The sequence below is a fragment of the Saimiri boliviensis genome, chromosome 16 (genome assembly GCF_048565385.1).
Source record: "Saimiri boliviensis isolate mSaiBol1 chromosome 16, mSaiBol1.pri, whole genome shotgun sequence".
NCBI lineage: Eukaryota > Metazoa > Chordata > Mammalia > Primates > Cebidae > Saimiri > Saimiri boliviensis.
The window spans coordinates 35,143,323-35,170,917 of record NC_133464.1 but is presented as its reverse complement, the minus strand read 5'-3'; the positions used below and the strand labels follow the sequence as shown (position 1 = coordinate 35,170,917).

At 38.2% G+C, this 27,595-nt stretch overlaps 2 protein-coding genes across 6 annotated transcripts in view; one reads left to right on the top strand and one right to left on the bottom strand.

Annotated features, from left to right (window-relative positions):
- CLN5 (CLN5 lysosomal BMP synthase) overlaps positions 1 to 2,051 on the top strand; it is a 10,295-nt gene extending 8,244 nt beyond the window's left edge. For both annotated transcript variants that reach the window (XM_010341655.3, XM_074387582.1), the window contains exon 4: positions 871 to 2,051. In XM_010341655.3, the coding sequence (XP_010339957.3) occupies positions 871 to 1,433 (563 nt within the window). In that variant the 3' untranslated portion in view covers positions 1,434 to 2,051. The remainder of the gene's footprint in view (positions 1 to 870) is intronic.
- FBXL3 (F-box and leucine rich repeat protein 3) lies at positions 1,636 to 27,595 on the bottom strand. Of its 4 annotated transcripts, XM_074387581.1 has the most exons (6): positions 27,224 to 27,309; positions 21,953 to 22,301; positions 19,002 to 19,124; positions 14,489 to 14,660; positions 8,568 to 8,791; positions 1,636 to 2,782 (listed from the first exon to the last, which is right to left on the bottom strand). In XM_074387581.1, exons 2-6 carry the CDS (start codon positions 22,298 to 22,300, stop codon positions 2,720 to 2,722), a joined length of 930 nt encoding a protein of 309 aa, XP_074243682.1. In that variant the 5' UTR covers position 22,301; positions 27,224 to 27,309; the 3' UTR covers positions 1,636 to 2,719. The 4 variants fall into 4 exon arrangements, with proteins under 4 accessions (XP_074243682.1, XP_039329149.1, XP_074243681.1 ...); XM_039473215.2 differs by lacking the exon at positions 1,636 to 2,782 and having other exon boundaries at positions 6,293 to 8,791; positions 27,224 to 27,595; XM_074387580.1 differs by lacking the exons at positions 1,636 to 2,782; positions 27,224 to 27,309 and adding an exon at positions 27,409 to 27,595 and having other exon boundaries at positions 6,293 to 8,791.

Here is a 27,595-nt window from a genome sequence, read left to right as displayed (position 1 = left end):
TATGGTGCTTGTTCTCCTAACAGTAATAGCCAGCCTTCTAGAGCAGCAGCTCCTGAGGCAGCCATGCATACTTTATGCATAGCATGCTTTGCAACAGAAAAGCTCACCTTTCCCACACCTCCAGTTTTCTTACACTGTCTTTGCCCATTCAACTTTTCCCCTTTCACAATTCTTTTTTTTGCTTTCCTTTTCTCATTTGCCTCTGAATCCAGTATTTGGTGAGTTGGGTACAGAAAGAGAGCTTCTGCATTTGTATAATTTTGCTTTGATTGTAGCTTAAATGATTGCAGAATTAGCATGTAAGACAACTTCTCTTTATACACCTATCATGTCTAATGTTTATAATTTAGAAATATCTCGTGCCTTGAAAAATGGGATAAAAATTGGCTGAGCTTGGATTCCTGTTATGAAATGCAAGTTTGGAAATTCAAAACCATCATTTCTCACATGCATCCATAGTCTTAAGTTAAAACATTTTACACTTTTAGGCTGAGCATGGTAGCTCATACCTGTAATCCCAGTGCTTTGGAAGGCTAAAGCAGGAGGATCACTTGAGGCCAGGAGTTTGAGACCACCAGCCTGGGCAACACAGCAAAACCCTGTTGCCCAGGCTGGTCTCAAATTTAAAAAAAAAATTAAAAATTAGTTGGGTTTGGTGGCCAATACCTGTAGTCCCAGATAGTCAGGAGGCTGAGGTGGGAGGATCACTTGAGGGTGAGAGGATCACTTGAGACCGGGAGGTCAAGGCTGCAGTGAGCTGTAATTGTACCGCTGCACTCTAGCCTGGGCAACAGAGGGAGACCTGTCTCAAAAAAAAATATTAACATGGTTAACTTTGTTCACTAGGTGATTTTTTGTTTTTTAAACTAGGAAACATGTTCAACAAAATGGCAAAGTGGGTGAAACAGGACAACGAAACAGGAATTTATTATGAGACATGGACTGTAAAAGCCAGCCCAGAAGAAGGTGCAGAAACGTGGTTTGATTCCTATGACTGTTCCAAATTTGTGTTAAGGACCTATAACAAGTTGGCTGAATTTGGAGCAGAGTTCAAGAAAATAGAAACCAACTATACAAGAATATTTCTTTACAGTGGAGAACCTACTTATCTGGGAAATGAAACATCTGTTTTTGGGCCAACAGGAAACAAGACTCTTGCTTTAGCCATAAAAAAATTTTATTACCCCTTCAAACCGCATTTATCAACTAAAGAATTTCTGTTGAGTCTCTTGCAAATTTTTGATGCAGTGATTGTGCACAGACAGTTTTATTTGTTTTATAATTTTGAATATTGGTTTTTACCTATGAAATTCCCTTTCATTAAAATAACATATGAAGAAATCCCTTTACCTAACAGAAACAACACTATCGGCCAGGCACGGCAGCTCACACCTGTAATCTCAGCACTTTGGGAGGCCAAGGTGGGCAGATGACAAGGTCAGGTGTTTTGAGACCAGCCTGGCCAATATGGTGAAACCCCATCTCTTCTTAAAAATACAAAAATTAGCCATGCATGGTGGCTAATTTTAGTCCCAGCTACTCAGAAGGCTGAGGCAGGAGAATTGCTTGAACCCGGGAGGTGAAGGTTGCAGTGAGCTGAGATCACACCACTGCACTCCAGCCTGGGTGACAGAGCAAGACTCTGTCTCAAAACAACAACAACAACAACACACTCTAGTTTATGAAACCTTAATTCTACTGCTCTTTTTTCCTCTCATCACCAGCATCTGGTTTTCACGGGGTGATTTCATCAATTTCTTAGCCTTTCTTCCTTAATTTCTTAGCCTTTCTTCCTTAGTGCAGAAAGACAAAATGCACATCAGCAGAATCACTGCATATTAACATCTCAGGACTTTTCTGTTGGAAAGAAGCTGAAATTCGTACTATATTGACCAAAGTGATCAAGTTAGGTGACCTTTATTTCAATTTCCAAGGCTGTTTTAATTTGTAGCCTTTGTTAACATCAGTTATGTAGAACCTTTGGACCCAGTTATAGATACGGTGTGCCAAGATTTTAAAAATACCTTCAAAAATAAATACCTTCAATGACATTTTCGTGGTGGGAGCTCTTTTTTCTGGTATGGCAGTTACACTTCTAAGTGCGTCTTGGTAGTTTAGACTGACTTTACAAGTTGTATAACTTTTGGAACCAGGTTTAGTATAGTCTGATTACATTCCATTCACCTAACTTGAGAGATTTGTTTGGACACCAGTGGTTGTGCTTCTAGATGTGGCAAATCCAGTGTTAACACACATTTCTGGCTGGCATTTTGGCACTAGCTAGTAACTGGCTCCTGTTATTTGAGCAACCTAACATTTCTATACCCTACTTTGCTTATCTCTAAAATGATTCATCTGTCAGGACCACTGTAAAGATGGAAGTTGTATATGTTTGGCAGGTCACAGTGAATGGCAGGGATAATGATTAATCAGAACAAATTGTCATCCTTGATCTTGCCTAATCTAGTTTATGTACCAGTCTTTCCTGGGTTTTGTAATCACCTAGACTTTAAACTGATAGCCTAGTGTTTCAGCGGTTCTTCTAAGGTCTGGGTTATGGAGGTGTATAGCTACAGACATGTTTGAGTAAACAGGTACCTTCTGACTTCTTCACTGCTTCCTCCAGTTCTCCCTCTTCCCACAAAGCTGTCAGCGCAGTGGAAGAGGCTGCACTTCGAGAGAGGACAGGTTCCTGCTAAGGTCACCAAGTAGCTGTGCTTTAATTAGAGCCAGACAAGCTTTCAAGGTCCTTTAAGTATTTGATGATCAACTGAACACGTTTCTATTCATGGAGAAAACACCAGTCAGTAAGAAGATGGAGTGGATATCGGAGAAAAAAATTCATGTTTAATATGTAAATGTACCAATTATGTGATTCAGTTTCAACTAACATTCAAGTGGTTCCTGAGAGGTTAGTACATTATTATTGAGCTCTCATAAAAAGCTTAATCATAGATATAATTAACCTGATCCAAATGAGTAATTGGACCTTAGAAAGGTTAAGTGAGCTTTCCCTGGCTACCCAGCTAGTAGTAATGAAGTCAGGTCTTGAACCCAGGTTCTGCTGCCTGAATTGAATGCACTATACAGGCTTTTTGGCACCACTCAAAGTGTGGTCCTCAGACCAGTGCCTGCCAACCAGATGTTACTGGTCTGTGAGGAAAAGTACAGATACTGACAGGAAGCTTTTAGAAACTTTTAAAGCAATTTGTCAGAGGGTTTTTGTTTCTGTAAAATCTAATTTTAAAAATTGGAGCTTGTAGTATTTCATGTGTCTTTGGTCTTACTTTGTCTAGGAATTCATTTTACCTTTTTTTTAAAAAAAACTAGTCCCACAACAGTCTGAAAATAACCCAGTCACGAGAAGCTCTCCACCATACCATTTCTGCCTCCTGCATTGAGGGAGAGTCTTCCTCAAATAGAGAGAACTTATTTTCATGCCTCTCATTTAGCCTGTCTACTCCTGATAATAGTGCCTAACCATTCCAGAAGAATTCTGCCTCTTTAACCACCTAATTGTCTTCACAATGTCACAAGAAAACTGGCTCTGTACATTATCACCATCTAGCGGCTAAACTCGGGCAACACCAACTTCTACCAGATTCTAAGGAAAACTGCTCTGGGAAAACAGTACGGGATTTTGGATTTCCAGAACTGCCTTGAAGAGACAAGGATTCTTGTACCAAGTTTTTGTCCAGTGCAAATCAAAGAACTTGGTCTCATAGGAAAAACAACCGAGGACAACTGTACCTGGAACTTTTAAACAAGATTCTAACAGTTACATTAAAACAGCATTCAAGATTTTTGGTCAGCCACAGTGGCTCACACCTGTAATCCCAGCACTTTGGGAGGCTGGGATGGGGAGATCACTGTCAGCAGTTCGAGACCAGCCTGGCCAATATGGTAAAACCCCATTTCTCCAAAAAAAAATACAAAAAAACTTTAGCTAGACGTGGTGGCACTTGCCTGTAATCCCAGCTACACATTAGGCTGAGGCAGGAAAAAAAAAAAAAAAGCATTTAAGATTTTTACTGTTCCTAAGAATCTTAATGAAGACAAAGTACCACAGATTCAGGTTACTACAGCACAGAGAGCATTAACATTTACAAAAGTGTTTTGTTTTGTTGAGATGGGAGTTTCACTCATGATGCCCAGGCTAGAGTGCAATGGCACAATCTCGCTCACTGCAACCTCCGCCTCCCAGGCTCAAGCAATTCTCCTGCCTCAGCCTCCTAAGTAGCTGAGATTACAGGCATGAACCACCACACCACCCGGCTATTTTTTGTATTTTTAGTAGAAATGGTTTTTCACCATGTTGGCACCCGCCACCATACCCAGCTAATTTTTATATTTTTAGTAGAGAAGGGTTTTCACCATGTTGGCCAGGCTGGTCTCGAACTCCTGACCTCAGGTGATCCACCCACCTCGGCCTTCCAAAGTACTGGTATTACAGGTGTGAGCCACCGTACCTGGCCTACAAAAGTATTAAGAATTAAACCCATCAACTCTACTTACAAGATGTAGAGCTTTCAAGTAAAGATGATTCAAGAACATGCTTTCAAAATGGTAGTTAGGAAACCAAAACATATCCATGCAGAAATCTGCCAATTAAGTTTTGCTGCCCTTTAATTACAACTTAAACACAACTTAAATCCAGTTTCTATTTTGCTATTAAGTTCTAGATGTAGGCTGGGTGTGGTGACTCACACCTGTAATCCTAGCACTTTGGAAAGCTGAAGTGGGCAGATCGACTGAGGTCAGGAATTCGAGACTAGCCTGGCCAACATGGTGAAACCCCCTCTCTACTAAAACAAAAATTAGCTGGGTGTGGTGGCGGGTGCCTGTAGTCCCAGCTACTTGGGTGGCTGAGGCAGGAGAATCGCTTGAACCCAGCAGGTGGGAGTTGCAGTGAGCCAAGATCACACCACTCGACTCCAGACTACGCAACAGAGCAAGACCTTATCTCAAAATAAAGTTGTAGATGTATAAAATTTATACATTTTTAGTCTGACTAGGGCTTTAGAGTGAATATATCCTCTCACTAATGTGGCTCAATATTAGGTAAGTATACCTACAAAGTGTCACCTAGTATATTGTTGCAGGTAGAGGAAAACATGGTGAATAAAACTACCAAACTCTTGTCTGGAACCCTCAATATTGGCAGCTCCTTAAAAATCAGAGAAAAATCAAAGTCTTAGGAAGTCTTATCCAGTTTTATGGTCTGCTGTGGTGGCACTTAATTAATTACCTGGGAGCATATTCCCTATGAGTTTATTTTTTGAATAAATTGTTGGCAGGCTATACAAAGAACCATGTCCCAAAACGCTTTTTCCCTGTTCACAAAATCAAACAGGTGGGCCAAAGTGTTTCCAGCATCTTCATCATATTTACCCTTTACTGTCCAAGTAGTTTCCTGCTCTTCAAACCTTCCTTTCAGAATTTTCTCTCCTACCTAAAACAAGTTAGGATTATTTATCCTTTTACTGGGCTGATTATTCTAAGGAAAAGCTCTTTACTTTTAGAGTAAAAGGCTTGTCCTTTTTAGAGTACAGCTGGAATTTTCCTGACTGCTTGGTAAGATTAAAACCAGTCCCACAGACACACCGGGGTTGGAGTTGTGCAAATACCATTCCCATCTATGTGTGGGGTGGATATTAACTATAGCATGTTAAAGAACTTAGTGTAAAAAACATTTTTTTAAGGACCTAGTGGAGGCTTGAACCTTCTTCACACAATCTCCTTCCTTCCAGCCTAAACTTTTCCATAAATAGAAAAAAGTTCTTAAAATGTAGTAAACTGACTTAATCTTCAAGCATACCTTTTTTTTCTGGTATGGTTAAAACAGCTCAAATTACCAAGATAAACTGAAAGCCAGTAAAACAATGAAAATAATTTCAATAGATGAAAAACTATTCTGATTTACATAAAGATATTTATCTCTAAAAAGACTGGCTGGGTTCAAGACTGATAATTCTACGTCTAAATAATGTATTTTATAAGTTCTCATTCTGAATGCAGAAACAACTATTCCTTATTTGCAATTTACCCATTTTCTGCAGAAAAATTTAAAAATTTTATTTCATGGTAGATTTTAAATTCCCCGTTTCTTTAGGCATCAGAGCTTATTTCAAGAATAGGTCCCATGAGCCTAACCTTTTATCTTCAAAAAAGTGAGTCTGTCATAAACATTAATATTATTAATACCCATCAAATATGGATCTGAAACAAAAACATACATTTTTAAGATGAAAGTCAAATAAGTATGTTTGGGTAGTTTTTAAAAAGTATAAAATACAACAGCATTAGTAACTTTTTATTCTCAAATTGCTCAAAGCATTTAACATATACTTTACCGTATAAACAAATTAAGTACTATGTATTTTGCTTATAAAGTGACTTAAAGTATTTTAAGCATTATATAATTCAATTTGTACAAAAAGTAAATTTCCAAATACAAGCTTTGGTTAGAACTGATTATGTACTGTCAAATCCATTTTTCCAAAGTTGTTCAAGGAAGAAAAACTTCACTAGCACAAATAATTCTTGTACAATCAGCTTTTTACTATTTAGAAAGGGGAAATATTACTGTAATTGCTTTTAATTTTCGAGTCTAGATAAGCCTTTTTTCTTCTCACATCTCCTGTTGCTGCAGGAGAGCCTATCACTTTTGGGAAGCATAAATTATGTAGAAAATCACCTTTTGCTTTATTCTTAAGAAGGCCATCCATTTTAAAAATAGATCTAAGACTGTTAGCTTCCTTAACTACTGAGATACTTTCTAAAAGTCATATTACTGAAAAGAGCCACTAAGAATTAATGTATTCCATTGGGAGTAAATCACTTCTGATTTCCCTCAGGAGGGCAGTAATATCTACTAACACTAGAGCCCAGAATCAAAGTTTATAACATCTAAAAAAAACTCAACATTTTATAGACTCTACAATGCATGGATTACCTTTATTCATATGAAAGTAATATAAAATGTTACCTAAGTATCAGTTAAACCAAATTAACAATCACAAAACTGCAGACATTTTTCTATTAAAATTTTCAAGTTCACTGAGCAATATTTACTGAAAAAATGATTATGAACTTAAATATATCCTCTTTTAAATTTACTGTTTATGCTAGACTGTACAATGGTGCTTTTGTGGTTTTTAAAAATTCTACTTACATAATTATATACTTCCAAAATGGAAAAATGAATGAGCCATCACTAAACTTTACTGGAAACTAATATTCTTTCATGGAAACAACTGATTAACATTTTAAAGTTCTATATTTATTTAAATTTGGCTTTTAAAAATAGGTAAGCTTATCATTTCAATTAATGTTTAATACTTCAAAGCTAGTTTAAATAAAGATAAAGAAAACCAAGGAGAACTAGTAAAGCATTCCTTACTTTACATACAGTGCCTCAAGTGCCACATACAGAGTAACATACCACAAGAGAATGTATATGGTTTAGCAGATTACAGAGCAAACCTAAAAGTTTATACAAAGCTAAACACAGCCTCCCTTCTGTTCCATTTATTGTCTTTTAATTTGATCTTGGCTCTGTATTATCCTTCTGTAATACCACTGTGTGACATTTATCAGTTTTCTAAGTGTTTCAATTACTTATATGTATCTTTCTTTAAACAGCTTTGTAACAATCTTTTTCATTAGAAATGATACATCCATTTTTCTCACAAAATGCTCACTTTCCTGAGCTATATTAAACACCTTATAACAGGTGTATGTATAACTGAAGACCCTAAAGTATCAAGTTTACATTTTTAAAAAAATGCATAGAGAACAAAACATTTCAGAAAACCTGTTAGTACTTCTTGGATATTATATAGGTTTTGTTTCCTTTAGACTGTAAACTGTTTAATATGTATAACTGGTTATTACTTTCACATCTGAACCACATTTAAAAAAAAACATTCAGAGATATGATTGCTCTTAGGCTAAGGAAACAGTTTTCTGACCAAAATTCATTCGTGGGTCTTCCAATAAACAATCTTAATATATACTGACTAAAGATATCAAATTTCTGTGCCACAAAATAGAATTATATCAGAACTACAGCAAATAAAACTTTTATTATAATACATTTGCTTGAAGTTAAGGTGCTATTCATCATGCCCTACATCATGCAGTCTTTACCAAGTGGGCATCATGTCGGGAAACCACACCCTACCAAGATGCTTGGACACTTCCCAGTGAATCTGCTCCAAGCTATACTTTTGGTCAGGAATTAATACTTCTTCCATAATAGATAATTGAGATAGGCGGCCACCACACATCTTCACAAACTCTACAAAGGCACTACATGAGACTTCACATTCCCCTAGTCCAATAGCTGACAAATTTTTGCAACGTTCTGCAATGCGAATTAACTCTTCATCAAGTGGCCGTAATCCATTTGCACACACTACTAGTTCAACTAGTCTAGGGCATGTCATTCCCACACGGCCAAGCACATCTTTGCTTACTGATCTGCCAAAGTACAAATGGGTGGCAGGTATTTCATAGCGAAAGAATGGGTCAAATTCTTCTTCATATAAAAAAAAATACATCACCAAGTTCACTTTGGGTGAATGTCTGATGAAAGCATCCCAGCTGCTCTTCTGAATAGTATGGAAGTGTGTCTGTCCAGGATTCTCACTGACTACATCAATGCGCAAATGTTCTAATCGAACATGTTTTTCAGAAGACAAAGCAAGTAACAACTCATCACTTAGTAAGTGGTAGTTCAGGGCTAGTTCTCTTAAGCCATGGCACTGATCAGCCACACAAAGGATACCTTGAAAGAAAGAAAGGAAAAAAACTAATTATTTGCAAGTTTTTGTAAAAGTTTATCTGCTCAAAAATTCAATCAAGTACATGTCCCACAAAAGTTTGTCACAGTTCCCTTGCCAAAAAACTATATAATTTAAAATTTATTTGTACAGTTAAATTAGAAGGGATACATTTAAAATACATTTAAAATCTATTTGGTCTACAAGAAAATGAAAACAATTCTAAATCTCATCTATTAAAAAAAATAAAACATCAACTCAGACAATAATGAACTCTGTCACTTAAAAAATATACCATCACTAAGGTTAGTGCATTTCAGTACTGTACAGTGCCTTATTTTTTAAAAATTATTACTCACACTAAAAGGTTAAATAATTACATGATCACTGCAATGGAGGCCAAAGGACATTTTTTGAAGTTCAAACCCTAATTTCTAAGAAAAAATACCAAGATACTACTAAATAATCATGTCAAAAATAATTACTCAATTCTGTTGACTCTGCCTTGGCCTCCCATAGGGCTGGGATTACATACGTGAGTCACTACACCCAAACTACTATAATTCTACCCCAAAGAGGAACCTTATATTACCTGGTAAGTAACCCGCTTAATCAAATTCTTTCTTATGTTTAGAAACAGGAATAAGAACAACAAAACATACATCATATTTTCATCCACTATTTATTGTTGCAAGTATGATATGCCAGGTACTAGATGTTATCCCACAAATAATTTTAAAAATCTGGAAAAGTATTATTTCTAACTTGAAATGGAGACAGCTAGCTAAAAATAGCAAATCTGCAATACAAACACAGGCTAAGTGATTCTTATGTCCATGCACTTAGCTACTGCTTAAGAAGTGACAAAACGGAAGCCCACATATAAGCTAGAGCTTTATAACAGTGGGAAAAGATAGGCAATAGAATCAGAAGAGATAAACTGAATCATCGGAATGAGTCACCAGAAGAGGGAGTAATGTCTCAATATTCAGCAACCACAAAGTTTCTGTTTTCCAGAAGGTAGGTATATACTTTGTTTTTGTTTTGAGACACACAGAGTCTCACTCTGCCACCCAGGATAAAATACAAAATACAATGGTGTGATCCTGGCTCACCGCAACCGCTGCCTCCCAGGTTTAAGCGAATTCTCCTGCCTCAGCCTCTCGAGTAGCTGGTATTACAGGCACATACCACCACACCTGGCTATCTTATATACTTTGAAATACACCCTGATTATTCAAGGTAACCTAAGCATACCTCTGTACTTTGCAATCTCAAAAAGCTTTATATAAAAAAAGAAAACAAACACATGGGAAATGGTAATCAACAATGCAAAAAAAAACTTTGGAGTATCATTTAATAACTACAAAAGCAGTTGTGGCCTCCAAGATTCCATACCCTAATGCCTAGCATCTGTGAATTCCATAAGATATCATGCCCATGACTGTGATAAACAGCACAGCTGACCATACATGAGAGAGATTATCTGGGCGGTCCTAGTCTCATTATATAAGCCCCTTTTAAAGCAGTTTTCTCTGGTTGACTGGAGAAAAGGAAGTCAAAGATTCAGAATGCAAAGGGGACTCAACATGTTATTGCTGGCTCTAAGCTAGACAGAGTCAAAAAAGAAAAACAGCCTCTAAGAGCAGAGAGACCCCCAAACAGTCTCTTGCTGACAGCCAATAAGGAAATTGGATGTCAGTCCGAAAATTACAGGGAACTGATTCAGCCAGTAACTTGAATGAATGTGGAAGTGGATTCTTCTCCAGATACTCCAGGTAAGAGCCTAGCCTTCCTGAAACTTTCCTCTCAGCCTTTTAAGACTGTAAGCAGAGAAGCCACTTGAGCCCTACCTACAGCTCTAATGTACAGAATAGTGGAGTGAATAAATGGGTGTTTGTTTATGCTGCTTTGTGTATATCTGTCAGTTACACAGCAAAAAGAACACTAATACACAGTTCCAAGTGTTTAAAAACATAACACAGTGACAAAGGTAAAATAAAATTAGAGCATTATTACAACTCAGTAAATTAAGAGAAAAAACCCAACTGGAAAAAAGGCAAAGGGGCTGGGCGTGGTGGCTCACACTTTTAACTCTGGCACTTTGGGAAGCCTAGGCGGTCAGATTACCTGATGTCAGGAGTTCAAGACCAGCCTGGCCAATGTGGTGAAACCATGTCTCTACTAAAAATACAAAAATTAGCCAGGCATGGTGGCAGGAGCCTGTGATTCCAGCGACTTAGGAGGCTGGGGCAGGACAATCCCCTGAACCTCCTCCTGGGAGGCGGAGGTTGCAGTGGGCTGAGATTGCACCACTGCACTCTGGCCCGGGTGACAGAGTGAGACCCTGTCTCACAAAAAAAAAAAAAAGATATTCAACAGCTTTAGTCATCAAGAAAATATAACTCAAAACTGCAGTGAGTTTCTACCCCCTAGGATGGCTACAATCAAAAAGACAAGTAAGTGTTAGAAGACACTGCGGTGGATATGTAAAGTGGTACACAGCAGCTCTGGAAAACAGCCTGGCATTTCCTCAAATAGGCAGTTACTATATGATCACTAGGTATATACCTAAGAGAAATTAAACCATAAGTCCACACAAAACTCGTACATAAATGTGCACAGCAACATTATTCATAATAGTCAAAAGGCAGATTTCCAATTATATGAAATGTCCAGAACAGGCAAAACTACAGAGACACAAAATAGCTTAGTGGTTGCCTAGGGATGGTTGGGATGGAGGTTTTGGGGGCAAGAGCTAAGAGGTATGTGACTTCTTTTTAGGATAATAAAAGTGTTCTAAAATTGTGGCGATGTATACACTACTTTATCAGTATACTAAAAGTAAGTTGTACATTTTAAATGAGAACTGTGAATTATATGACAGTAAAGCTGTTACTAAACTGATGATTAGTGGTGGCACTATAAATTCATACAACTCATTTGGGAAAAAAGCAACATGACAAGAAGCACAAAAACATTTGGACCCTTTGTCCTAGGACATCCACTTCTTAAGAATGTACCCTGAAGAAGAAATTAATACAAGCAAACTGCTATATGCCAAAATTTTTTTTTTAAATCACAGCAAAAAGCAGAAACAAGTGTACAACCTTAGAAGTATAATGCAAATGTTGGTTTATCAACAAGGGAACTAAGTAACTAAATGTTCTTAAGTTCAAGCTGATAATTAATATTAAGGAAGCAACAGGCACTAGTGGCACCAACAGTCATACTAACCTAGAGGACCAGTTACAAACAATTATAACAACTATATGAAATGGAAACAAAATTGACTAAATGTTCAGTTAAGAAAGTAGAAAATAGAACCTAATTTCAACTTAGAGAAACTGTCCAAATATGCAAAATATAGATGGAAAATATGTAAATATGAAATTTCAATTGAAACCTCAGTTATACTTTTCAAATAAAAAGTATTACAAGTCTTCTTTCTCTTCTCTTCCTTTCCTGAAGTCACTATGAAACCACCTTTGCAAAATTATAACTGAGGAAATAGCGACAGTGAAAGAAATCAGACCTAATGAACTCTATATTGCCTCTAACCCTTAAGCTGCCCTTGTTCATTCCTGCGCATAGGCCGAACTAACTTTGGGAAGGAATTCAGTTCATGGTTTGACTCAAACAAAATTCATAACAGCCCTTTCACAAAAAGACCCCTCCTTCTTGCCTGAGCTCCAGTGTGCCTTTGCAGAACTTCTATGCTAGCTACAAGATTAGAAATTACCATGTGGGGGTCATGAAGCCGAAGCCTCTGGCTCCAAGAGCCTGAACCTCCCCATCATTATTGTAAAACCTAAGTTCAGTGCTTGAGATATTTTGCAGACCCTGTGCTGGCTAAATGGTCAGCTGACACACGCAGACTGGTAATCTAGTCCAACCAGTTCTGCCATCACACCTAAGAACAGAAGACATTAAGAAAACCTAACTTTGACACCCTATGATTCCATCTCCAACCTGACCAATCAGCACTTCCCAAGCTCCTACCTGCCAAATTATCTTTAAAATCTCTGATCCCCAAATGCGAGGGGACACTGATTTGAGTAATAACAAAACTCCAGTCTCCCGCACAGCTTGTTCTGCATGAATTACTCTTTCTCCACTGCAATTCCTGTCTTGATAAATCAGTTCTGTCTGGGCAGCGGGCAAGGTGAACCCACTGGGCGGTTGCATTTAAGTGGGATCAGGTAAGTTTATACTATACTATCAGAACTGATGTGTACATTTACTAAAAATGAGTGAACACAGGATATACCTGAATAAAGAGAACTATGAACCCACAGTTTTACAGAGAAATCAGGGACATAAAGACTCTCATACAATGTGGTAAATGCTAGCAATAATGTTCAGAGTCTTCTGGAAATACACACGTAGGGGATCTCAAGCAGAAAAAAGAAGGGAGGGTCAACACAGGTCACATCTGAGCTGAATTCTGAAGGTTGGGCTGGATGGAGTTAGTGAGATGAAGTTAAAACATTTGAGCAAGTATTCCACAGGGTAAAGTGTACTGAGCAACCATAAACAAAGGTACAAACCACTATCTGTGGTTCCATAGGGCCCAAATAAAAGCTGCAAGTGAGTGGCCAGCAAAGCAAGATTAAAGAGATAGGTGGAGGTCAAGATACAAAGGACCTTGTACACTATGAAGCCAGGAAGCATAGACTTTACTCTGCTAGAAGACCTATACAGTAGATAAAAAAATGTAATCAAGGTTATATAAGAAGTAACTGCCAAAGCCTATTCTTAACTTCTGTTTTATAATAGCTTCAATGGTAATCTGTAAGTGGCAGAGCTGGCTAGGAAAACACAACAGTAGACCAAGCCATTCTCATCACCAGGAGCCTCCTGTGGGAGAAAAGAAAATGAGCCAGGAGACTTGGGAGAATGAGCAAGCAATTTCCATCTAAAAAGGAATCATTTCCTGGGAGAAGGCTGATATTTAGCGATGGCAAGAGGGTTGGAAGTGTTTTGTAAAGATCAAAGATTTGACACTATCCCTTAAAGAACAGGTTTCCCAAACTACACAGCTAAAGGAGTCAGGAATGAAGCAGCAGACAGTAGTATAATATATTAGTAGCATTTATACTCATTTTTCAATACAAACCACCTGGAATTTAAATAATCTCGAATTAGACTAATGTAGTAATGCTCAGAAAATTCTATTTAAGAGAAACTGGAAACAACTTTTATAATGCTCTTCTCCCATTTGATGGGTTCTTGGCTCCAACATTCAACTTAGAAAAAACATCATCTTGCAATATAAGGCCACTACTTAGTACAATTCTCCCTCCACATAGTAAGAAGAAAAGCAATTATGTGACTGCTCTGACTCAATACCTACCCTACCAGCTCAATTACAACTAGAAAAAATTCTATTTTACTTAATGGGGCACTTCAGGCTGACCTCATACTGTCCTTTCCTCTTTTTCTCTATTCATTTTCTAGCATGTGCTATATATAAATTTACCAAATAAGATTAGAAAACAAGCTGAAAGTCAGTGTCTAGGCTAGTAACCCTACAGAATTATGCTATTCTATTACTACATTAAAATTATTTTTATGCAAAAGAGATGAAGCAGTCATATTCGTCCACCATATTCATCCACCTTTAAGGTTAATGATCATAGATTTTTCTAATTTTATCAATGCAGTTTACTAAAATGTGTCTAGCAAAAAACACAACATACCTGCTGGAGAGACATGAGGACAGCTGCTCATTTTCAACAGCTTCAGTGTATCACTGTTGTTGGCCACTAGTACTTTGAGAGATGGATCATCTACTGGAGTATCATCTATCTTAAGCGAGGACAGGGATTTGGAGTTTACAAACACAACTGTCAGTGCAGAGATAAAGTGAGACTGAAAAGCAAAAAAAAAAAAAAAAAATTCAATTTTTAGAAATGAAAATTTAGGGGTTTCCTAGTACTACAGTTCATCTGAACTATAACAACATATTATTTTGTAACTGTTGTAGGGGTGGCACCCCTTCTCTCTGTTCCTGAGAGTATGGTAAAAAGAAGTGACTATCTGCCATCTTTGAGAAGAGCCTATTTATGTGTGGGGGGAAAAAGCATTTCAAGCCTCAGGATAAGTATCTCTAAAGCAGAGAAACCACTGGTAAGTAAAAAGAGGAATTCTGGAACCCAGGATGAGAATTTCTCTCAGACACTTCACTTTACCATATCTGGAAACCCTACTTTCATGTTTTGTAACACTAAACTGCATTTCATTTCTGTTTAATACTTATGACCACTGAAATAGTAATAACTATCAACACAATCATTAGAAATTAATATAATAGCCAGGCGTGGTGGCTCACACCTATAATCCCAGCATTTTGGGAGGCCCAAACAAGTGGATCACCTGAGGTCAGAAGTTCGAGACCAGCCTAACCAACATGGTAAAACCCTGTCTATACTAAAAATACAAAAATTAGCTGGGCGTGGATGCCAGGCACGTGTAGTCCCAGCTACTTGAGAGGCTAAGGCGGGAGAATAGCTTGAACTTGGGAGGCAGAGGTTGCAGTGAATTGAGATTGCACCACTGCACTCCAGCCTGGGCAACAAGAGAGAATGAAATTCCATTTAAAAAAAAATTAACATAATAATCTATTCAAAATCTATGACTCATTTGAAATATGAAAACTCAGAAAATTTGATTCTGAAACAATCAAAATCATACTTAAAATTCCAAGTTTAAAACTCCTTCAAATGTTATCTACAATATTTTCAAGACTGCTACTTTAATGTATGTTGTCCACAAACACACCAATGAGTATCATTCATCATATATTATGTGTATATGTGGGGAAAAAAGTTGCCCCGGTGCCAAGGGAAGTGACTAAAGACACAATCTGTCCCAACATAATAAATGACTATTTAGATATAGCAAGGATACCAAATATATTTACTGATTACTTAGATATAGCAATGATATCAAATATACTAATTACTTAGTTGTACAATGATATATTTACTGATTAGTTATAGCAAATCGATTTAGAAACAGTCAATTATATAATCAATCTTACTAAATCATTTTTCTCTATTATTAATCTTTGCTTTAGTACTGTAGTGTAGAATCACTTTAGTCATATATATAGACATAATTGGGTAAAATATAATTAGGAACTGAAGGTACACTGTAAAAAGTAATCAGGAGGCAAGAGTGAGAGCCTTGCAGTAGCACCAGCACCTGAGAAGGCGCCCATTACTTAGCAGGCAAGGCTTTCAGTAGTGCCAGTGCCTGGGAAGGCACCAACTATTTAGCAGGCTGTGAAGGGGAGTTTCCCTTTCACTGGGGGAATCCAGAGAACACTCTGCTTTGCCCGGCTCTTAAGGAAGGTCTGACATTAGCCAGGCCTGCCCACAGACATCCAGGGACTTAAATGCCTCTCTGTGGTGCTGTGCTCTGATGGTCACCATCCTTATCCACTCTCATGCTCTGCTTTCCCACCGGTGCTCTTTTTAAGTTCTTAGAAGTCATAAGAAGTAAGAACAGAGGAATCCTGAAAGCCTTTGATCTTTCTAATAAGTGCATAGAAAGAAGCTGATGTATGTGCCTCCCCTCCTTACAGCGTCTACCTGAAAGGGAGGAGCCCCCTGTACTGTAAGCATGTGATTTGCTTGACCCTATCAATCATGTCAGATGAGTCACTCTCCTGACCCTGCCCCCATACCTTATATACAATAAATATCAGCACGTCCAGGCATTCAGGGCCACTACTGGACTCCATGCCTTGGTAGTAGTGGTCCCCCAGGCCCAGCTGAATTCTTCTCTTAACTCTGTGTCTTTCTTTCCTGCGATCTAACGTCTCTGCACACAAAAGAACACCCTCTAGACCCTGTGGGATTGGACCCTGCATGTGTATGTACATATGTATGTGTATACACACACACACACACACACACACACACACACACGTATGTATCTGTTGGACACAGAATTTGACCTAAAGGAATCAATATAGGCAAACAGAAATTAAAGCATTCTCAAAGTATGCAGCTCTCAATCATAGCTAAGATATGAAGTTGAAACCACCCGGCAAAGAATCCAGGAGAGTAAAGAAAGGCTAATACATGGTCCAACATATTACTTTCTACAAAACCAACTTCATGCTCCACTTAGCTTTATAAATTCTCTACAGGAGCGAAAAAGGATGAGGGCAGGCTAAAAGCCAGGAAAGTACAATGACACATTACTTTTTTTTTTTTTTTGAGACAGAGTATTGTTCTTGTCACTCAGGCTGGAGTACAGTGGCACCTTCTTAGCTCACTTCAACCCTGAACTCCTGAGCTCAAGCAATCCTCTTGTTTCATACTCCCTAGTAGCTAGGACTGCAGGTATGAGCCACCATGCCCAGCTAATTTTTTTTTTTTGGTAGAGATGGGTCTTGCTATGCTGCCCAGGTTAGTCTCAAAACTTTTGGCCACAAGGGAGGGAACCTCCTGCCTTGGCTTCCCAAGGTGCTCTGATTACAGGTGTAAGCCACCACACCCAGCCAAAACACTACCTTCTCGGTCTTTACTTTTTCCGTACTGTGATTAAATAACTGGTTAACCACCTAGATTTGGATTAAGTAACCACTTAACTACTTAAATGTTAACATCGCTCTCCTAGTATTTTCATATCAAACTCAATTATATCTTGTACAAACACATTTCATTTATAGTCTAATGACTGCATCACTGACATCTTTCCCCATTTCCCCAATTAAGCTCTGGTCAAAAACATTTCCTCTATATTCTCTTCAGTTCTCTCAGGATTTCCAAAATACAGCAACACCCTACTTCAATCTACAAAAGCTATAAAAGGAAAAGAAAAAAAGAAAAACAGTGTAAGTATCCTAGACTCAATGAGGAAAGAAGCATTATTTCCATTAGCTGCATTCATGGTTACCAAATTAGTACTAGATATATGCACAGTGATAAGAAAAAAAAATTATGTTCAACATATCTTTTAATACGGTATATTTTATATATATCATATGAGTCAGTATGTATATTTGTATTTTCGCTATGTAGTTACACTAAAAATCATTTCAGATTGTTTCATTTCCCATTTGAAGCTTCAAGGTGGTACTACACCATACAACAAGTACTTCTTAGAGCGAGTTCCTTAAACCATCTTAATCAGAATCACTTGGACTGCTCAAAAAGGAGACTTAGAATCACCCCAAAATTGAAAAAAGGATAGAAATCCAAAAATTACATGGTTATCCAGAGACTTTTACACATTAAGTCAGAGTACCACGATGATCTAACTTCTGTACTTAAGATCTTAAAATATTAAGACAACCAGATTCTCCTGTATATTTCCCTTATTTCATATATGAAGAAAAACATTCTATCTCAAAATGTACATATGTAATGAAAATGTTTCAAAATCAATTAACACTTTGACATAAACTGCTGATATAAATCAATGAAGACTTTGAAATCAACTGGTGATTTATATGGTACAGAAATTCCATTGAAACAACCACCTGGGTTCTAATAGATATTCAATTTAGTTATATTCCTTCCTCAATCAACCTAGTATATTAAATTTACTACTAGCTACTTAAAAGGATGTCTATATTTTAGTTTTCAGTGTCCTCTGGGAAAAAACTTTTAAATTAATGTTGAATGTTGAATTCAAATTAATGTTAGCTACTAACCATTAGCTAACATAGTCAGCCACCTTTATCAGTTGCCTTTCTAAAAATACACCCTTCTTAATTTTTTATTTTAAGAGAATAGTTGTGAGGGAGAGAGACATGCTCTCTGATTTATCACATTAGAATACATATATGAATATATGTTAACTTTTTACCCAAAAAAAGGATGTCTTTCAGTCTGTAAATTAATCTAAACTCTGCTGATACTAACTCTGGTCAAGATTAAATCTTTACAGAACATTTGCCAGAAGATTTTATAAGCTGTAACTGCTCTCAATACTGGTACTCGCCATTATTCTTTGATTCTAACTTCACCAATCTGCTCTGGAAGCCCCAAAATAAGCATCTGTGTGTCCCTTTTTTTCTAATATGCTTGACTCTTTTACTTAGAGAGTTTCTTTTAATACTTCCTATAGACTCCTCTGTAAATTTCTTTAGCCATACCAATTTAGAAGTACAAATGATTAAAAAAAAAAAAAAAAAAAGGTTAGACCTTCACTGGATTTCTCAGTAACAGACAATAAAACAAAAAGAGCAGATACCTTTGGTAAATCCATAAAGCTTGGTCGAGCAGTTGAAATAAGTCCAAGTGTTTTTAAAGAGCAATTCACAAGTTGAGACAGTATATCACAAGCTGCTTCAGCTGATTCCTTGCTGCTGTCCACCTAAGAAACACCAATTACTCGTGTGTGTGTGTGTGTGTGTATATATATATATATATTTTTTTTTTTTTTACTTTTTTCCCCCAAAAACCCAGACCTCAAAGAGATTACGCATGTGTATATTTGTATTTCTCTGTGCACATATTAAGTATCATTACTAGTTTATTGCATTAGAACTTAAAAGAGTATTCTTTCAATCATCAATCCTCCACCCTCACCTCCAACTTTAGCCTTTTCTGAGTCTCTCTGAAAAAGGATAAGGGCAATTGTCAAGACAAGACCTAGCTTTTATTATGATAAGAGACATATTTAATGTTGGCTTTTACACTGATTTATTACAAAGTGACAGTATAAACTAATGGAATAAAAATAAATCAATTTATAGTCTTTAAAAAATAATTATTTGGTAGCAGATCATATAATACATGTAAATACAGTGTCTATGGTATGCATGTTTCAAGGCACTAGAAACTGAGTATTCACTCAAAATGTTCAGGTGTATCACACTGGGATTCAACATTAATGTTACTAATGGGAAGATAAATGTGAAGTAAAACGAGAGTACTGGACCAGCGAGGCATGGAAACCTTAAACTAAATAAAAGGTAGCCATTCTCACACATACTTCTTGTAGACATTTCCTAAGGGAAGGATAATAGGGCCAAAAAAGCCCCTCAAGGATGTAAGGAGCTCTTCCATTAGAAAGTTAGCTGTTTCCTGGGAAGCAAGTGCCATAAAACAATAGTTACAAGGATATGCTTAATTTCCAGATTCATATACATTACTTTATCCCAAAAATGTTAAGAGTGGGTTGTAAAACTAATGTGCTAATTATATTAGTTTCAGAGCTACCTATCATAGACAATACGTGGTCCCTGGACCAGCAGCATCAACATCACCTGGGAACTTGTTAACATGCAAATGTTCATACCTAACCCAGACCATCTCAATCAGAAACTGTTGGGTTAGGATCAGCAATTTTTGGCTTTACAAGTCCTACAAGTGATTTTGATAAACATAAAGTTTGAGAACCACTGTTCTAGACTAAAAATTCTAACTTTAAGCCTCCTTGGTCTATAATCAGTGAAGGCTATCAGGAGAGACCAAAAAATCCTGTGATATGACTCTTTTTTGTAAATCAGAAATTATTTCCTCAGGAAAATAAACCCTAATAAAAATGTTAAACTTTTGCACAAATGATTTTATGAGGGTCATACTAGTTAGATATATCTGAATTGTATCACAGGGCTGTAAAAGAATAAAAACGACCCAGCAAATCTACTAGATGGAAATGGACTTTAAGACCTATCAGATTAATGTATTATACTCATCTTTGTATATGATTTACCATTAGAACACTCTTAGACAAATCAAAGATGACTAAAGCCAAACAGAAACCTCTTCAGGCTTTTTCCCTGGGGGTATGGGGATGAGTCCTGAATTTGTGTTTCAACCCCCTGCCCTTACCCCCAGTTAGAATTGCAAGATATTATACAAGACATCCAATTAAATTTAAATTTCAGGTAAACAACAGACATTTTTTAGTACTAAAGATGCCCCAAACATTAAATGGAATGTAACTACACTAAAAATTATTCACTGATTATTTCAAATTCATATTTAAATACTCATCTTACATTTTTATTTGTAAAACCTGACAATCAGTGGCCTAAGTGCCTTTGTGCATTTTTCTGGAAAAAAAAGGCAAAAACATATCCAACTATTCCCATCATTAATTCTCTCCTCATCCTTGGACACACATGGGGAAATAAGCAGATAATCTCCATCTAAGAGGAAATTACACTCTTTGAGGGAAGATAGGATCTTAGTATGGCAAAAAGCTCTGGGTTATGAACCACTGTTTTGCCTACCTGGACTGTTCAGCAACTGCTACATACAAGTAAAGCAAGTACTCATGCAGTTTTTTTTTTGTTTTTTTTTTTTAATAAGTTATTTGCTACCAAAAAACCTGGTGTTTATAAAGGTTCAGTAAACATGCCCACATTCATTATTCATCCCCCAAACAAAACATGACAAGCCTCACACACACAAACCACTGTGATTTCTTTATTTTTTAAAATAGAAGACAGGGTCTTGCTCTGTCACCCAGGCTGGAGTACTGATGCACAAAATTGTAGCACACTGCAACCTCAAACTCCTGGGCTCACACAATCTTCCTGCTGCAGCCTCCTCAGAAGCTGGGATTATGGGAATACAGGTGCCCATATCCAGCTAGAATTTCTTAAACTATTCTGGATATCTCAAAAAGCCACCCACTTCATTTATCTTATCACTGCATGATTTCCAATACCTTTCTTCCAGCAGCAAAAAGAAATACAGTTTCCTTCGGCATTCTTCCATGTACCTTTTTTTATTTCTAAAATATATTCACCTAAACCTTCTACATAGTTTATTTTCATTTGAAGATCCCATTTCAAAAAGCTATCATTAAGTAACACTAAGTTCCTGTTAGACAGAAACAGCAATTAAAGTTCTACTCAATTATAATCTCGCCAGTTTTTATTTATTAGATATTTCTTTTTCCTCAAATTTGTTCACAATAATTCAATGTAATTCACTGCTTTATCAATGACTTACATTAATTTAGTGGCTGCTTTTGCTCTTCTAAGAAATTATTAATAATTAACAAAGGAATTTAGCTCCATCAAATATAATAATTATTCTGTGACAGTTTCTAAGGTATATGATAATTCTAAATTTTGAAGCATTTTCCCTGAAAAAGCAAACATTTTAAAGGCATGAGAAGATGTACTGGTTTAGGAAACAAAAGCCACCAAAAATATCTTTTAAAAGACAGATTTAAAACATTACCTTGAAGCTGACATATTGTAGATGGTTTGAATGTCTTTTAATAATCTGTTTGATCAGCTCTGGATGGGTAGCTTTCAAATAAGATGTAGCTGGCTGATTCAGTTCAAATTCAAAACATCTCCACAAGTCAGGCATGTGAAATACCTGGTTCCAGTTGCGGCAAACTTGTGAAGCATGAGCCCGGTCAAGAAGAGGCAAATACTTAAACACTTGGAGAATAATGTCCTGAAGGAGATTACCCCAATCACAAGTCTGAGAATGCTCATTTGTAGTCCTCAGTTTCTTGGATTTCTCTGCAGTTCCTTCTTCTGATGAATTACAATCACTATCTCTTCCTCCTCGTTTCATCCTATTCAAAAAAATGTATCAGTTTTTTTCTACTCAACTTTTGAATAGAAATAAACCCCAAATTAATTCTTCTGTCACTGAGATGCATTTATATACACAAACATAAACATTCAGGAAGAACTGGATCAGTATTAAAGATTAAAGAATACTAAACAAACTATTATGAAAATGCCAATGAAGGCCAACTATGGTTTTATAAATTTTATACATCTTTGGCATGTTTTTAAACATTTACATTTATCAGTATAACATACAGTATATACTACATGGGGGAAAGATTATTGTGATTTTGAAACTAAGCCAAGAATTTGTATTTCAAAAGTTGTGGTCAACCTAACTAAAATGAATATAAAAGGGAACCTATATAGTGATGCTTTGTAAAAGTTTCTTAAGAGTAATCTAAGGATATTTGTTCTTGAATTTGAGGCAGACTAAGGTCCCAAGAACCTCCAGAGAAGATATTAAGCAGCCAAGAGACCTTCCACATTTAATAGTCTATACAGGGGTCCTGTGGTTCTGGTCAGCAAGGACCAGAACCAGGCCCCACAGCAGTAAGTGAGCAAGCTACACCTGAGCTCCTCCCTCCTGTCATATCAGCAGCTACATTAGATTCCCATAGGAGTGTGAACTTTATTGTGAAATGTGTATGTGAGGGATCTAGATTTCATGCTCCCTATGAGACTCTTAATGCCTAATGATCTGAGGTGGAACAGTTTCTTCCTGAAACCACACCCTGCCATGAACAGGCAATGGCGTGTTAGTGCAAGACATTTCTAACTCTGCCTAAAATAAGTGAAACCAACCCTACTGTGAATGGTTTGTTCTGGAAATAGCTTCTTCTTCAAATACATCACTTACTATTGCACTGTTTTCCCCAAGTTGTGTTTCTGAATTATACCTATGTGTTTATTCTATGTACTCTTAGCACTTTAATTCCATTAGTTTCTTTGAAAGATTGGTTTTTGATGGCAAAATAGTATTATGGTTAGAGAATGGGCTCTGGAACCAAGTTCCTTGGGTTTAAATTCTGGCTCTACCTTTCATTGGCTATGTGGCTCTGAACAAATTAAATTACTTGATCTTCCTGTGCTTCGATTTGCAAAATGAGTCTAATAAAACATAAGGTTTCTGTAAGAAATGCAATACTCTAAGGCTTTTCAAAGGGGAGATATGACTGAACTGTTGAGATAGGATTGTTGTCTAGGAAAGCAGTCCAGCACTAATGACATTAAAGTACATAACACACTAAAAACTGGGGTTACCAACCAGAAGGCAAAGAATGATTCATTCATTCATTCAATTCATTTATTCAAGAAAGGGTCTCGCTCTGTCACCCAGGCTGGAGTGCAGTGGCACGATCATGGCTCCCTGTCGCCTTGACTTCCTGAGATCAAACAATCTTTCCACCTCAGCCCCCTGAGTAACTGCATGCACCATCAAACCAGCTCTATTTTTGCTTTAATATGGAGAGAGAGAGAGGGAGAGAGAGAGAGAGAGAGAGAGAGAGAGAGAGAGACACAAAGAGAAAGAGTGTGTGTGTGTGTGTGTGCGCGCGCGCGCGCGAGAGTGAGAGAGCTTGTGTATGAGAAGACACACCCTGGAAGTAGACTTACTGAATTATTATAATAACCAACAGTAGATGTCAGATTACAGGTAATTTTTTCTTCTTGTGAATATTTTTTCCCTTTTACATTTTACACATTTTTTTAGTATCAATGCATTACTGTGTAATTGGATTTTTTTTAAAGGTCTTGTTTTGATTTGTTTGTTGGAAAAGTATAGCAAGCTCTAAACTAAATGGCTGCAGACACTCTGGTAGTTATTTAGTTTAGAGCCTGTAACACTTGTTTCTAGAGAACAGTTCTGGCAGGGAGTCGTTTCGACCTAAACTTGGGGTCACAACCTTTCAAAAAGATGGCCTGTTGCTCCAACTCTTTTCTGGCCTATGAGCATAAAACAATTTCTAATTCCTGTGTGGGATGAAGGATATGCATATGCATTACTGTAAAACAAATGTTTCTGCAGACGTTCTCCATCCAGTAGCTCGCAAAACTTGTGAAAGAGGACTGGCGGCTGGAGAGTAAAAAGAAAATGGCAGAGGCCTCTGACCTTAATGCCATGAAAGTCAGTCTAAGAGGTCTTAGTACATGTGCAATAAACTGCCTATTCCTCACTGCTCCTACTCCCAACTATGTGAATAAAGTGAAGTAAATTACGTATACCCTATTAAGCAGGGGGAGAAACAGAGAGAAAATAGAATGACACAGGTGACAGCAAGAAGGAAGTTTGATAGAAGACTGGAACTTATGTGTGACTCTAAGAACAGATTTTTTTTTTTTATGTTTAAAGTGTATAATCTACATTGCAAACTTTAATAAGTCTCTTCTAATAACAATGTCTCACTAGAGGTTGAGATAACGCCATCATTATGACCCATTTTTCTGCTTTAACTTACCCTGAGGCTTACTTTAATTTTATTATATAAAATTTGGGTCAAAGAACAGAGTGTTTGCTATCCAGAGCTTATAATTTCTCTTTTGACCACCTAAAACTCATGATTTTGAGATACAGAGATTCAAAAAAGAATGAAGGAGTCTTCATAATTTCTACATCTTATTACAGAATAGTGATTGCCTGTTTCTAGAGAATAATCTTCTAAAACCAGAACAAGTCAACTTAAAGATGGAATGATTCATTTTAGAGTATATGGATATATAAACAAAAATAAAATGGTAGTCCTATTCACATAATCTTTGCTAATACCTTACTGGCCCTAAAAATTGAAACTTTCTTTTGTCTATTATAGTACTATTTCAAATAAAGTGTACTTAAATACCTTTCCAAGTTTAGGATTAAAAAACTGACAAAATCTTTTTTAACAGTATGCAGCACTAAGGCACACTAAGGTACACCATCGCTTGATCTAGATATAAAAACACTGTATGATCGCCAAAGCATATTTTAGGCACCTACCACTTTACAAATAGCCAAATTAAGTCTGTAAATTGCTGTACGTAATATGGCTATGTCACAATTATAGTGCATTAAGCAACAGAAAAAAATTTAAGGCCAAATTCCAATAAAAATAGCGTCTGCACTATCCTCATTTATGCATGAAAATAACAGAAGTGAGTAGACACAATAAAAATTTTAAATGTCAATTTTTCCAAGTTGCTTTCATTTATGTATGAAAAAATTTACACTACTTTAATAATCTTATTAAATCTATTTACACATGAAACTCTGCTATACAGAAATTTAAAACAACTCAGAGCATCATCCAGCCTGCAAAATTTACATCAATGGACCCTGTAATTCCTACTTTTGTCCAAGTGAAAACACCTCTTACATCTGAACAGGAGTGTGGAGGACCGAGCTGTACTATAGAATGTCAATGAGACTCTAGACAACAGAAATCTAGAGCACCAAAACTAGGCCTCTTCAGGACTCTGGCAGTTTAATTTCCTGCAACGTTTCGAGGCCCGAAATAATTCAACTTAGGCCACTAGAGCTTTTGGTGAGGGACTGATATTACTACAAACTGCTAAACAGCAAACTGAGGAAAGACCACAGACCAGCTGAGCAACACAAGGAGTTAGTGAGCTAACTCATTTCCAAAAACTTTCGAGGGAAGGCTGGGCATAGTGGGTGCGATGGCTCACACCTGTAATCCCAACACTTTGGGAAGACAAGGCGGCCTGATCGCTCGAGCTCAGGAGTTCGAGACTAGCCTGGGCAACACGGTGAAACCTGTTTCTATAAAAAATACAAAAATCAGCATGGCATGGTGGCCCGCGCCCGTAGTAACAGCTACTCCAGAGCATAGAGTGGGAGGATCCCTAGAGCCGAGATGGCGCCACTTCACTCCAGCCTGGGTGGCACAGTGAGACCCTGTCTCAAAAAAAAAGAAAACTTTGAAAGGAGCAGTTGACTTCATCATTAGATGAACACCGGAAGTGAATAGCTAGCTGTGTCCATCGTTTTATTAGGCACTTTTACACTGGGCATGCAGTAATTTTAAAAGCCCATTTGTACTTAGCTCTAAAAGTCTATTTTGGCATCACAGTTCCCTTCTGTTCTGCTTTTACTAATATCAAACTAAAATGCATTCTTTGGCTGAAATAAAAAGAATAAAACGATATAAAGAGGTTAACTGACAACTAAATGGTTAGAGAGCGCATAGTGGCGAAAATCTGTCCACTGATCATATACAGAGAGTTGATGGTATTTTTATAAATATTTCAGAGATTGGTGACTTTTTTTTTTTCCAAATTAGAAAAGGAGAATTTCAATTAAAAGATCTGGGTCACTCAACTGGACATCACTAGCAACAACAAAATAAAGACGATCGGTCTCACCTCTAAGCTTGGAATGCAGACCATTTACAGAGCTGCCTCCTGACCCCTGTCTGCAACCCCCGCTGAAGGACTGCCCACGCCCCAGGGAGGCGCGAAGCCGCTCAACACGAGTTGACCAAGTTTTCCGCTTGGCTAAGCGGCGGGGGCGTACCCTCCTCCCTGCGCCACCTCCCCACCGATTGGCTTTCCCGGACATTTCTCCTGCGCCCCACCCTGGGCAGTTTGCTTTGACAAAATTTCAGTGCCTCATTTCTCAAGCTACCAGCACAGGCGTAGCCGAAGCCGGGAGACCCCACAGGGCGCGAGCTCCCCGGGGCCTGTCACCCACCCCCGCCAAGGGCTGCAGGCGGCCGCCGCACACGCACCACGCCTTGTTGACATGTTCTGAAGCAGGCACTGCGGGGAAACGCCCCCAAGCTAGCGCCAAGGTCTGGGTGCCGCGCCCCGCGCCGCGCCCGGCGCTCGCGAGGAACGGCCCACGCGCGCCCGGGCCCCGCGCCCCCCCGGCCCGCCCACAGACCGTCCGCGGTCGCAGCGGGGCTCGGCCCTGCCCCTCCGCCGTTACCTGCTGCCGGGGGCGGCTTCCCCCACACAACACCCCGTGCTCCGGGGACGGCGGCGGCGGCTGGTCCCGCGGCTCTCACATGAGGCGCCCCGGGACCCCCGCTTCGCGCTCCCGCGGCCGCGGCCCCCCGCGCTCCGCCCGCATCCGAGGCGCTGGTCCCGCGGAGGGCGCCAACGAGGCTCCACCTTTGCGGCTCCGGCTGCCCAGAGAAAAGCCTTCCTCCTCAGTCCCGCGCCGTCTGCGTCCTTGTTCCCGGACCCCCGGCGCCGCAAGAGATTCCCTCAGCAAGCGGCTGCCACCGCGTTCGCTCTCAGCGCCTCGGCCCGACACCGAATCTAAAATGGCGCCCAGGACTCGCGGCCGCGCGCTTTC